The sequence below is a fragment of the Eschrichtius robustus genome, chromosome 3, assembly GCF_028021215.1.
Source record: "Eschrichtius robustus isolate mEscRob2 chromosome 3, mEscRob2.pri, whole genome shotgun sequence".
Classification (NCBI taxonomy): domain Eukaryota; kingdom Metazoa; phylum Chordata; class Mammalia; order Artiodactyla; family Eschrichtiidae; genus Eschrichtius; species Eschrichtius robustus.
The window spans coordinates 16,107,156-16,119,580 of record NC_090826.1 but is presented as its reverse complement, the minus strand read 5'-3'; the positions used below and the strand labels follow the sequence as shown (position 1 = coordinate 16,119,580).

The 12,425-nt window shown below is 53.7% G+C and overlaps 1 protein-coding gene across 1 annotated transcript; it reads left to right on the top strand.

Moving 5' to 3' along the window:
* The first annotated feature begins 2,232 nt into the window (after positions 1-2,232).
* On the top strand, positions 2,233-12,113 carry DDOST (dolichyl-diphosphooligosaccharide--protein glycosyltransferase non-catalytic subunit). Its single transcript, XM_068539097.1, has 11 exons — positions 2,233-2,528; positions 2,763-2,873; positions 8,006-8,092; positions 8,919-9,022; positions 9,157-9,251; positions 9,550-9,643; positions 9,910-10,058; positions 10,468-10,615; positions 11,250-11,370; positions 11,493-11,599; positions 11,690-12,113. Exons 1-11 carry the CDS (start codon positions 2,375-2,377, stop codon positions 11,837-11,839), a joined length of 1,320 nt encoding a protein of 439 aa, XP_068395198.1. The 5' UTR covers positions 2,233-2,374; the 3' UTR covers positions 11,840-12,113.
* Positions 12,114-12,425: the final 312 nt, after the last annotated feature.

Below are 12,425 nucleotides of genomic sequence, written 5' to 3'. Positions count from 1 at the left end.
GCATTGGCAGGCGGATTCCTAACCACTGCGCCACCAGGGAAGTCCAGGAGCAGGGATCCTTAACTGCCTGTAGGCTCCAGGGTTCCTGCAATCCCCTGTAATTGTGAGTATAAGTGCATTTTTTCTGGGGAGAGCATGTGAATGTGAACTGTCGTTAGATCCTCGAAGGATCTGTGACCCAGGAAAGCAGAGTCCTTGTTTTGGAAAATAGGGGCCACATCTTGCTGAGGCCCAGAGAAGACCCAGGTCTTGATGGCCCTCAGGGGCTGTGCTGGAACTGCATGTCCTAACATGGCCAGAAATGAATCCAGGCCACCCCAGCTGCCTAAGACAGACCCATCCCTTTGCCCATTGTATCCCAGGCCTGCCCTGTGGGAGGGGCCCACAATCTGAGGGAAAAGTCTTGGCCTTTGGTGCTATCCTAAGCCTCATCTTACGCTGAGCCTCATCTGTGAAATGGGGATACCAACCTCATAGGGTTATCGTGAAGGTTAAATGAGATAGTGTGTAAAGTTCCCAGTGTGTAGCAGGTGCTCTGTGTTAGTCCCCCTAAATCCTCCCCCTCCATATTTTGTATTAATTACTGTGATACCTGCCACAAGCCACATGTCTGGCCCAAGGAGCTCACGCTCTGGAGAAGCTAGGGTGGAAGGTGATTAGGAAACTTTGGAGATCAGTCTAAGGAGACTCAGGCCGCAGTGCCTACTCTGAGCAAGAGGATGTAAGATCAGGTTTTTATGGGGAACAGAGTGCCCTTGTGAAGGGAGCAGCAGTGGGTAGCGCTACCATAAAGGATGGAGAAGATCGCGGGGCTTAAGATGGGAATGTGGGAAGAGGGTTCCTGGTGGAGGGGGCTGCATGAACAAAAGGCAGGAGGTGGGGAAGCTCAGGGTATGTTAAAGGTGGGAGGAGAACTGTTCCATGGAAGCCCTGAGCAGGGATGGAGAGGCTGATGAGGCTGCCCAGATGCGTTTAGGTGGAGACCTGCGTGAACAGCCTTTGGGTGCCCCTGAGCTGTGGCAGGCTGCTCAGCAACGGCCGGCACCATCAGGTCTGAGCTTGAGGTGGATTGACGTAGCATCGTGTGCAGAAGGGCAGGAGGGCTGGGCTGCGGGGCAGGAGCTAGGGGCAAGAGGCTTAACTATCCGTGCAGCCCTAACCTTCCATGCAGGGGATGGAGGTAGAATCCGTTAAGGAGATGCACAGAGCGAGACTTTGACTTTTGCCCCCGCATTCTTGGCTTGGTGGACAAGTATAAGAGGTCAGAAAAGAACGGCTACCTTCGCTCTCCACAGTTACCGTCACCATTTGCCCTGGGATTGTGTTTGAGACCCAGAGAATAGCTGAAGTCTTGGAGATGCTTGTGGTAGCTTTTACTTAGAGCCGTGGTGGGACTGAGGCAGGCCTGAGGTGAACGGGTTGCCCCCGTGTCAGTTTAGAAGGGGCGGGGGCCAGGAGTACTGAGTGGAGGCTCAGCCTGGCTCTGCACGAAGTGCTTCAAAACCCGCCCTAGTCCTCCCACGAGCCAAGGCTGTTCCAAAGGCACACAGGTAAGTAGGAGAGCTGGGCCTCGCCAGTGTCTATCGCCAGCCTAGGACAGTGGCCTGGAGACCAGGGAAATGCCCAGGTAACAGGGCTAGTGAGAGACGGGGATTGGAAATGAACTCAGCTACAGCTTTTGATTGGTAGGCCAGTCCTCCGCCCATCCACACTGCCTCCAGTGTGGTCCACCAGGCCGGGGAGGACAAGCCCGCGCCAAGGCCCTGCGCCCGAGAGCAGCAGGACAAATTCCCCACCCCCTCCGCGGTCCCTGATCTTTTTCCAACCACTTTCTCCCTGGAGACAGTGGGGGTGGGGCCTTGTTCCTAGTCGAATCTGTCCTGGGCCAGTGAAGACCGAGGAGGTGGCCCGAGTTGACGCCGCCACTGCCCCAGATCCTGTCCTGAACGCGACGGCTCAGACCAGGACCAATAGATTGAAGAGGCGGGATCCGCCCATCCGTCCCAAGCTCCGGCGGGAAGCGGGTTCTGGGCTCCGGGCGGAAGCCCGGGATGGGCGGAACCAAAGGGCTATTAACCCTGTTGATTGACCGCGGCAGCAGAGCTGTCTCTCTAGGATTGAGCCTTTTCCATTCGAGAGGCGGAGCCGCGCGCCCCTTCCACCAATAGCGTTCAGAGTATCCGCCTCCTACCGGTGCACTTCCGGCCGCGCTCCCCGCTCCTCACCGTCCGAGCAGCGGCTCCGAACGCCCAGCCCCGACGTACCCGGATCACTTCCGGGTGGTACTCCACGACCACGGGCCCCGCGATTGGGCGACTTTGGAAGGGGCACTTCCGGTGTCCAGGTGCTTGGGTTCTTTGGCTGGAGCAGGAAGATGGGACTCTGCGCCGCGGCCCGTGCTTGGTCCCTATTGTGGCTGCTGCTGCCCTTGCTTGGCCTGGTCGGCGCCAGCGGTCCCCGCACCTTGGTGCTGCTGGACAACCTCAACCTGCGGGAGACGCATTCGCTTTTCTTCCGGAGCCTGAAGGGTGAGACTGGGGTCCGAGGGGTCGACAGGTGATAGTCTGGGGTTGGAAGGGTTCCCAAGCCCGAGGACATTGGCCGCCCTCCCTCCCACTCGTTTTCCATGAGCTGGCCGTCCAGGTCTGACCTGCCTCTAGTGGGGCGGGAGGGTGGGGACGGAGAACGGTCATGATCTCTGTCTGCAGCGGTGGTTTCCCTTTGCGTCCCCGTCTGCCTCAGCTCGCCGTTTTCTTCTCCAGATCGGGGCTTTGTACTCACATTCAAGACCGCAGATGACCCCAGCCTGTCCCTCATTAAGTACGGGGAGTTCCTCTATGACAATCTCATCATCTTCTCCCCTTCGGTAGAAGGTAAGTAAGGGCTGCCGGTCGCTCCCAGAACTGGGATTCGAGGCCCAGGACTGATTTATCCCTTTCTTCAGGATCTTGGGCATGTTCTGGGATGGGGTGAGTCGCCAGCCTTGGGCGCTGCTGCCACCAGAGAAGAGGAAAATGTTAACTTCTAACCTGGGCTTAGGAGAGGACATCTCCTCTCCAAAAGACACAGCTGAGGATTGTGGGATCAAGTGTTGTTGCAGACCGTAGAACTCCGGGCTCGGGATTCCCTGGCGGTCTGGTGGTGAGGACTCTGTGTGCTTTCACGGCCGAGGGTGCGGGTTCAATCCCTGGTCGGGGAACTAAGATCCCACACGACGCCTGGTGGGACCAAAAAAAAAAAAAAAAAAAAAAAACAACTCCTGGCTCTGCTACTTAGGGAAGGGAGTTTTCTCTGTTAAAGGGCCTGATAAGAAAGATGGACACTCCCCCCACCCCGCATTGGGTTTGCCTGTGTGGAAAGAGGAAATGGCGTGCTATAAATATGGTTTGCTGTAAAGGGGCACTGATGGTAGTTGATCCTAAGAATTCAGATGGAGTCATAGTTAGGCTGAAAAGAACCTTTAGTGATTACCTAGTCTTACCCCCCATTTGAGGCTGGGTGGATATGTCCAGGGCTTAGCAGAAGGCTGGTTGTTGAACAGAATGAACATCTTCACTCGATTTTCCAATTGACATTCCTGTGACGGAGAGCTTACTATCTTATGAGGCAACCCACTCCACCACTGGACAGCTCTGTTAAGAAGTTCTTATATTTAACTGGAATTTGTCTCCCACTTCCTGCTTTGTTTATTTGGGGGCAGGGAGAGAAAGGGTTTCTGGTACTCCCCAGGGCCTTAGAGAATAGGTCTAATGCTTATTTTGCTTACAGACATAGCCTTCACATAATCAGGGCCCATTCAGGTGTTTCTTCTCCAGACTCAGTATCCCCAGTTCCTTTGGCTGTTTCCCTTTTGTCCTGCTTTTTCTGTGAGCATCCCAGTCGTTCTCTTCTTTAGTGGCTTCAGTTGATCTTTTTCTCAGAGGACGCAAGTTGTCCCTGTCCGGGGTAAGACAGTACTGCCGTCTCTTCCTTCAGTTGATGAAGCTTAGGAAGGCTTTCACTTCACTGGCATCGACTTTATGCTCTGTGGTTTGTGTGAGACGGGGTTCTGCCAAATCCCTGACGTATTTTCCCCAAGTTCCCTTTACTTATCGAGCTGCCCCCACCTCCCCTGCAGCATGTGCCTTTGGAATTGGCTTTTTGGAGGCAAGTGTAGTACCAGTTAAAATCTTCAAGTCACTAGGCAGGCGAATGGAGCCTTTAGCAGGTTAATTGGCGTTTGCCAGGTTGCTGCTGTGGTGGAACTCTGAAATCGGTACCGAAGAGTGACAGAGAGCCTGCCCTTGAGGAGTTTTTCAGTGTGTCTCTGAGGAAATAAAAATAATTAAAAATAAGGACTTGAAAGGAGTTACCAAACCACGTGTCGGGATGTCCAAGATGGAGTGGCGGAACCTCCCAGGTTGTGCTCGGGAGTGTCTCTGAGAGGGAGGGAAGCAGTGGCAGGTGGATTGGGAGGAGGCTGAGGTAGGCTGCTGTTGGTGGGAGAAACGGCGGAGCCTAAACAACTGCTTCACAAATCTCAGTCAATTCCATACTCCCTTCATGATTTTTACCATTTTCCATATCATTTGTGCTAATAAAGTTTTTCTTCAAATTGACCTGCTTTAAAAAAAAAAAAAAGGGCTTCCCTGGTGGCGCAGTGGTTGAGAATCTGCCTGCCAATGCAGGGGACACGGGTTCGAGCCCTGGTCTGGGAAGATCCCACATGCCGCGGAGCAACTAGGCCCATGAGGCACAACTACTGAGCCTGCGCGTCTGGAGCCTGTGCTCCGCAACAAGAGAGGCCACGGTAGTGAGAGGCCCGCGCATCACGATGAAGAGTGGCCCCCACTTGCCACAACTAGAGAAAGCCCTCGCACAGAAACGAAGACTCAGCACAGCCAAAAATAAATAAATAAACAAATGTGGGGTTTAAAAAAAAAAAAAAAAGATTGGTCATGAGTTGATAAGAACAGAAAGTACGTTTTAAAAAACAAAACAAAACAAAACACTAAAATACCACTTTAAAAGGAAACTAGTAATGAACCCATTATCACCACTGCAAATGGAAAGCCAGTGCCATCATTTGCTGTCAGTAGCGGGTACCTGTAAATAGAATGAATGCAGTGCTGTCAAGTTCTAGCTGATTCTCAGTCTGCTGAAGGCTTTGGGCCTGAGGCGTCCTCTTAAAAGAGGAGGTGAGGGCTTCCCTGGTGGCGCAGTGGTTGAGAATCTGCCTGCCAATGCAGGGGACACGAGCCCTAGTCTGGGAAGATCTCACATGCCGCGGAACAACTGGGCCCGTGAGCCACAATTGCTGAGCCTGCGCGTCTGGAGCCTGTGCTCCGCAACAAGAGAGGCCGCGATAGTGAGAGGCCCGCGCACCGCGATGAAGAGTGGCCCCCACTTGCCGCAACTAGAGAAAACCCTCGCACAGAAATGAAGACCCAACACAGCCATAAATAAAATAAATAAATAAAAATAAAAAAATAAACAGGAGCTGTTGTTTAAAAAAAGAAAAACAAAAAAAAAACGAGGAGGTGAGCTACTTTAGAGACGCGTTAAGACCAGTATCGGACTGTGACCATTCTCTTTGATCGAGAAGGCTGAAAAAATAATTGGAAAGGGAATGACGTCTCTGAGATGCAGTGCTGTTTGAAGCCCTGCCCCACATCTGTTGTCACCCTGTCTGCCCTGCAGGGTGGGGAACGCTGTCATAGGAAACCCTCCCGGGCGCCCGGGGAGGAGGCCACCGTGCTGGGGGCTGGGTTCAGGGCAAGGGTTTGGCCCCCGCCCCGAGGGCCCTCCTGTGCTACCACCGTGGTCCCCTTAGGTGTGAGGACGCCGGCCTGGTTCCCGTCTCAATGTATCGGTGGGTTCCTTGCCCTCTGGGACCCGGAAGCTCCCAAGGCACACGCAGTAACGGCTACAGGAGAAGGATCCTTCGCACATCCTCTGCACCCAGGAAACACTGGGCTCCTGTTTTACAGATGGGGAAACGGGCTCAGAAAGGTGAAGGGATTGCCTGGATCGAAGCCCGGGTATCTCAATTTCATAGCCTGTGTTACTATGCTAGAGTTTCAACGGCAACACTCTTGACGTTTTGGGCTGGACAGTTCTGTGTTGTGGGCGCTGTCCTGGGCCCCTACGCAGCAGATGGCAGTAGCCTCCTTCCCCCTCATGACGAGAAACATCTCCGGGCATTGCCCTGAGCAGCACAGTCGCCTGGCTTGGGAACCACTGTGCTGTACCACGAAGCTGTCTTTGTGTTGTCTGAGGATCTGCCTGGCCTCTCTGGAGGAGGGTGGATGGATGGCTTTGCGTGCTGTGAGGGGTTGAGTCCCCACACACAAGATGTTCCGTCTATGCCTGATGGAAAGGCACGACGCTTTTAAGTTTTTTCTCCTGAAAATTACCCCGCAGAAAAGAGGGCCCTTCTCCTATTCACATCTTCACAAAGTTATACTGTGGACTCATTTCTGACTGCCTGGTGGATGTAATGGACAGACTTCTGTGTCCAGTCCCAGTTAAGTGGTACCTGCAACCTTCCAGTTGCTCAGGCCAGAAATCTTGGGGGGTTGTCCTTAGTGCCTCTCTCCCTCTCACACCCCACATCAGGCTTGGCCTTCAGAATGCAGGTGTAGGCCCGTCCCTCCTCCCCATTTCCCCTTCCCACCTCCCCTCTTCCCCTTCCCACCTCCCCTCCACCCCTCCACCCCTGTGGTCCAGTCACCACCCTTCACCGCCTGGGGGATCGCAGTGACCTCCTAACCCATCACTCTGCTTCCACCCTCACCCCCTGTACCCCGTTCCCCACCTAGCTGCCAGAACCATCCTTTAAAGATATAAACAGATCACGTTGGTCTCCTGCTCAGAAGCCCTCCAGTGGCTCCTCCGCGTGGCCATTGTCGTCACGGGGCCTACAGAGCCTGCAGGAACCGGCCTGCTCTGCTGCTTCTCGCCGCTTTGCTCTCTCCAGTGGAGCCACGCTGGGCTCCTCGCTGGTGACCTGTTCCCCGCTTCGGGGACCTTGCCCCTGTCGTTCTCAGTGCCTGGGATGCTCGCGCCCCCATCTGCCCAGCTCGCTCTCGCACCTGCTCAAAGGCACCGTGCTCTCCCAAGGGCTTCCCTGATCGGCGTACATGTATTACAGCCCCTCTCCCCCCTTTTTCTTCTCAGCACACAGGAAATAATTTTCATGTAATGAGTAAGTGAATTACTAAGCACTCCCACCATTACTTTATGTTGAATGTCAGGGCGCACTTCGGGGAAGACTCAGGAGCCTGCAGTAGCCCCACTCAGTGCTAGTTCCGGATGCTTGTGGCTGTCCCAGCTGACTGACCAAAAAAGGGTATGCTCTCGCAACTACAGGTGCTGGAAATTAATGCACCTTTTTGGTGATCACTTTCAAACAGTATGTGAAGTGGTCCTGTCATGGCTGTCCTGGATCTAAATCTGTAGGATTAATAGGGAAAAAACCTCTCATGTCAGGCAGAGGCGTCCTAGTGTCAAGTGACAGCATCATCCTCAAATTCAAAAGGGCTGTTTCTCAGATGGCTTAGATGGAAGTGAAGTTGATGGGCCCTGGAAAACTGTGTTAGGTGACCCCAGAAGTGGCTCAAGTGAAGACAAAGATACTGATGTGAAAGGTGCAGGTGATAAGTTTGAATGAAACTGTTTCATGAAATGTGAGTGGGAAAATGTGACATTTCTAGATGAACAGTTTATGTGTGACGAAATATGTATGACTAACTTGACAGCTATAATTGGTAGGTGTTTGATTATTTCACTTGTACTTCTAAAGGTTTATCAATTTGAGCCATTATTTTTGGCTCTTCACACTGGGGAAGCTGGGAGAATTGCCCTGTGTCGGGGCATGCGTGGTAAAGGTCCCTCTCGTTTTGGGCCTCCAGAGGGTGCTATCCCGTGATTGATTGCGGCTGGTCTGCGGGCCACCTTCCCCGCCCAAATGTCAGAGGAGCAGTTAGAGGAAACTTCTGGGTCACGCGTCTGGTGATTCTTTCAGATTTCGGGGGAAATATCAACGTGGAGACCATCAGTACCTTTATCGACGGTGGAGGCCGTGTCCTTGTAGCTGCCAGCTCAGACATTGGTAAGTCTGACCTGGGAAGTTCTGGTGTTTTCCACCATTTCTCCAGGGAGCTTAGAGAGCTTTACAAATGGAAGCTGCTAAATTGGCACTCACGGAGCGGGGCCTCAGCCAGGGAGGGAGTGAGGGAACTCCAGTGCCATTTGGTCCCTCCTGTGCTTTCCTGTGACCGGAGCCCATGAGATGAGAAGTGGGTCCTTTAAAGGACTGGGGTCCCTGTTTGTTTGTTTTTCCTTTCTTCTGTTTTTGTCTTTTTCCTTTGTTTCTTTCGTGTTGTTTTGGTGGCTCTTCTTTGGTGACAGATTATTTTTGTGTTTCTTACATTGGACATTTTCAGAGATACGTAGAAGCAGGGAGAGGAGCGTTCCAGTGTTCCGAGTCCCGTGTACTTACCACCCAGCTGCACCAGTGAACACCACTGACCAGTCTTGTTTCATTTCTTCCAGTGTTGATAGGTTTTTAAAACCATATTGGGTGGGGTTCTTGGTGGGGCGATGATGAGGAAGAGAGAAACCTTGTAAGCCCAGGCTCATCCAGATCAAGTTTGCCCGCGGCAGTCACTTTGCTTCCAAGGAGGTTTCTTCGAAGAACCAAGGTCACTGTGCTTGCGGAGGGAGAGGGCCAGGTGGTGGCACTTGTCAGTTCAGGGTCCGACTCCCGCAGGCAGAACACCAGGGGTCCAGTGGGCGCTACGCCCGGCCAGCTGAAGCTGCAGGGCCCCGGGGCTGACTGGTAGAGAGCGGCTCGTGCGGACGCTAGGACGAGGGGCACTGCTTAGCCCAGGGCCCGCCTTAGGGTCGGTCAGGCATCTCTTGCGTCTGTGCTGCAGGTGACCCTCTTCGAGAGCTGGGCAGTGAGTGTGGGATCGAATTTGATGAGGAGAAAACAGCTGTCATCGACCATCACAACTATGACATCTCAGACCTTGGCCAGGTAATCAGGACTGTCACCTTCCAGGTTTCAGGCCTTAATAGCAAAGTTCAGCCTAGAAACCGGGAGGGGGTCCGGAGAGGCTCCGTGGCTTGGGGTGCCTCTTCCTGACCCCCGTCTTCCCTCTGCCCCTGCAGCATACGCTCGTCGTGGCCGACACGGAGAACCTGCTCAAGGCCCCGACCATCGTGGGGAAGTCGTCTCTGAATCCCATCCTCTTTCGAGGTGTCGGGTGAGTGAGCAGCGAGAAGCCCGCAGAGACCCGGGGGGAAGGAGGAATTGCTTTCTTTTGTCAGGAAACCAGCCCAAACTTGTGACTGTTGGGGGGCTTTCCTTCCCCCAGAGGATGTGGATGAGATTAACATGTGACATTAAGAGTTAGACTCCGTTGTTACAGCAAGAAGAGAGCTAGGTGTTTGGCTGTTAAAAGTAGGATTAATTCTTGTGAAGAAATGGCTCCTGGAGGACCCCAGGTCCTTTGGGCTCCGTTCTTGGGGTCAGGGTTGGACCGTTCTCTTTTCCTTCTACAGGATGGTGGCTGATCCTGACAATCCTTTGGTGCTGGACATCCTGACGGGCTCTTCCACCTCCTACTCCTTCTTCCCCGATAAACCCATCACCCAGGTGAGGGGCCTTCGCAGCCTTGAGGCCTCCTGGGCCTGGGCCTGGTAGCAGAGCACTTTTTGTTTGAAAACGAGAGGCAAGCAGGAGAGCACCCGTCTCTGAGGCAGTGAAATGAGAAATTGGTGGGAGGGGGACGAGGGCAGCAACAGCGGGGGAGGGGGGTGGGTCTCAGCTTCTGCCCTCAGCTGGGGTCCGGGTGGTCCTGAGGCCCCGCTGCTGGTCCTTCGCCCTGGCTCTCCTGGCTCACGGCCTCGTGTCGTTCCCAGTACCCCCATGCCGTGGGGAAGAACACCCTCCTGATCGCGGGGCTGCAGGCCAGGAACAACGCCCGGGTCATCTTCAGCGGCTCCCTTGACTTCTTCAGCGACGCCTTCTTCAACTCGGCGGTGCAGAAAGCCGCGCCCGGCTCCCAGAGGTAGGTGCAGGGGGTGCTTAGGGGTGTGGTCTGGGCGGTAGGTCTGCGTGGATGGGGAGGAAGGAGGCTTTTAGCTAGAAGTGTCAGAGGCTACGTATCTTCAGGTGCTTTCAAATTATTTGAAGACTTTATATTGTTGGTGTTGGTAGTCCAGACTTTTCAGGGTAGTGACGGCTTATCTGGAGATGTTTCGATAATTGTGTGTTTATTGTGCAGGTGACATCCAAAGCAACACCTTGCACCTATCCTTTCCTGTGTTCCTGTTCACCAGCATCCCTAGATGTGTATGGCCTCTAGGCAGAAATTGGCTGTGTGTGGTTTATCCTGGTGGATAGTGATTGGTTTACCAGGCGCCACTGGAAGCAAGCTGGTTCCAGCGCTCCAGCCTCTTCCGTTTCCCCTTCTGCAGGTATTCCCAGACAGGCAACTACGAGCTAGCTGTGGCGCTTTCCCGCTGGGTGTTCAAGGAGGAGGGTGTCCTGCGTGTGGGGCCTGTGTCCCATCATCGGGTGGGCGAGACAGCACCGCCCAACGCCTACACTGTCACTGACCTAGTGGTAAGAGCTCCTTGGAGCGGGAGGGCCCCCGGGTTTTGGCCAAGTTGATTCCGCTCAAAAGCACTTACTGAACATTTCTGTGTTGGGCCTGAGGGGCCTAAATAAGGCTGAATAAGTTCATCTTCACTGTAAGAAAGTCAGTTGAGGTGTTGAGAGCCTGGCAAGTAAACCCGTATCCTAACAGGCGGCCTTCTTTGGAGGAGGTGTGCTTTCGCTGTGGGAATGCAGGGGTGGGAGGGGCTTTGCTGATTCACTCTGCTAGGAACGGATTTCACAAGAGAAACCACATTTGAGTTGGGTCTTGAGGGTGAAGCTGTCAGGAAGAGAAGTAGGGAAAGGCGAGAGCAGTGAATATGGAAGCAGGGATGCCCAGGAGTGCCCGCTGCATTCGGGGAGGGCAGCGTTTGGGTGCAGGCTTCCACGGGCTTGTAAAGGGGTGCAGGTACGAGTCAGAGGGGTGAGCCGGCTGGGTGGCGTCCTCCATCACTGTCCAGGGGTGGTGGGTGGGGCTTGCCCAGGTTTTCAGAACTCCTGGGGGTTCCCGCCAGACTCACGGTGGGTATTCAGTGCAGCTGAGGGCTGGGGGCGCCCCGCCAGTCCCCGGCCACCCCGGCTAACCGGCCTCTCGCCTCAGGAGTACAGCATCGTGATTGAGCAGCTCTCAGACGGCAAGTGGGTCCCCTTTGATGGTGATGACATTCAGCTGGAGTTTGTCCGCATTGATCCTTTTGTGAGGACCTTCTTGAAGAGGAAAGGTGAGTGCAATTCTTGCAAGAGAAAACTCTGGGAAGCCTGTCCCTGCCTGGGGCTGGCTCTTGTGCGGCCGACAGATGCCGAGGGAAGCCCCTCCTGGTTACGTGTCTCGGCTCTTCCCCAGCTGGCAAGTACAGCGTCCAGTTCAAGTTGCCTGACGTGTACGGCGTGTTCCAGTTCAAAGTGGATTACAACCGGCTAGGCTACACACACTTATACTCTTCCACTCAGGTAAGCCGGCTCGCAGCCCCGTCCCCAGCCAGCACTTGCCCCGCCTGGGCCTCCGCGTGGCCAGGGCCTGCCACCTCTGTCGTGTCGCAGGTGTCAGTGCGGCCCCTGCAGCACACGCAGTACGAGCGTTTCATCCCCTCGGCCTATCCCTACTACGCCAGCGCCTTCTCCATGATGGTGGGGCTCTTCATCTTCAGCGTCGTCTTCTTACACATGAAGGAGAAGGAGAAGTCTGACTGAGGGGCCGGCGCCCCGGACTCCTTACAACAGAGACGGAGGGTTTTTATAGGATTGCTTTTTCTCCCCTCTATGGTGGGTTTTTCTGGGGGGTTTTGTTTTTTTAAAGCTACGGACAGTGGCACAGCTTACCTCAGCGGGAGATGGAACATTGAGTGCCAAGGGGTTGGGGGGTTAGGGGATAATTTCTGAGTTTTTCCACCTTGAATGCTAAGTGTGTTTTTCACATGTGAAGTCAGCTCTCATTTCTAAAATAAAGAGAAACATCGCCCTCAAACTTCATCTGGCCCTCGTTGTGCTTTGCTGGTGTGGGTGCTGCTGAGAAATGACTGGATACAAAACAGTAAGTAAGTAAGTGGGCCTTTTTTAGTTTTGCTGAAAATGACAGAGCTTCTAAACGTCAAGGGATAAAATAAATAAGGTTAATAAAGGCCAGTGGGGAAATCACTGAAATGGGAAATCTAGGAAATCAACAGTGCTTGACTTTGTAACAGAATTACAGAACTGTTTGGTTGGTTGAAAAGAACCTTAAATTTTGTTCACCTTGCTTTAGGCAATAATTGTGTTCCTAAAAAGCATGTGTAAAGTT

Bases quoted from the DNA above. Each gene is read 5' to 3' on its own strand.
- DDOST (XM_068539097.1), top strand. From the start codon at position 2,375: ATGGGACTCTGCGCCGCGGCCCGTGCTTGGTCCCTATTGTGGCTGCTG. The intron at 10,616-11,249 runs GTAAGAGCTCCT...CTCTCGCCTCAG, and splicing joins ACACTGTCACTGACCTAGTG to GAGTACAGCATCGTGATTGA. The intron at 11,600-11,689 runs GTAAGCCGGCTC...GTCGTGTCGCAG, and splicing joins ACTTATACTCTTCCACTCAG to GTGTCAGTGCGGCCCCTGCA.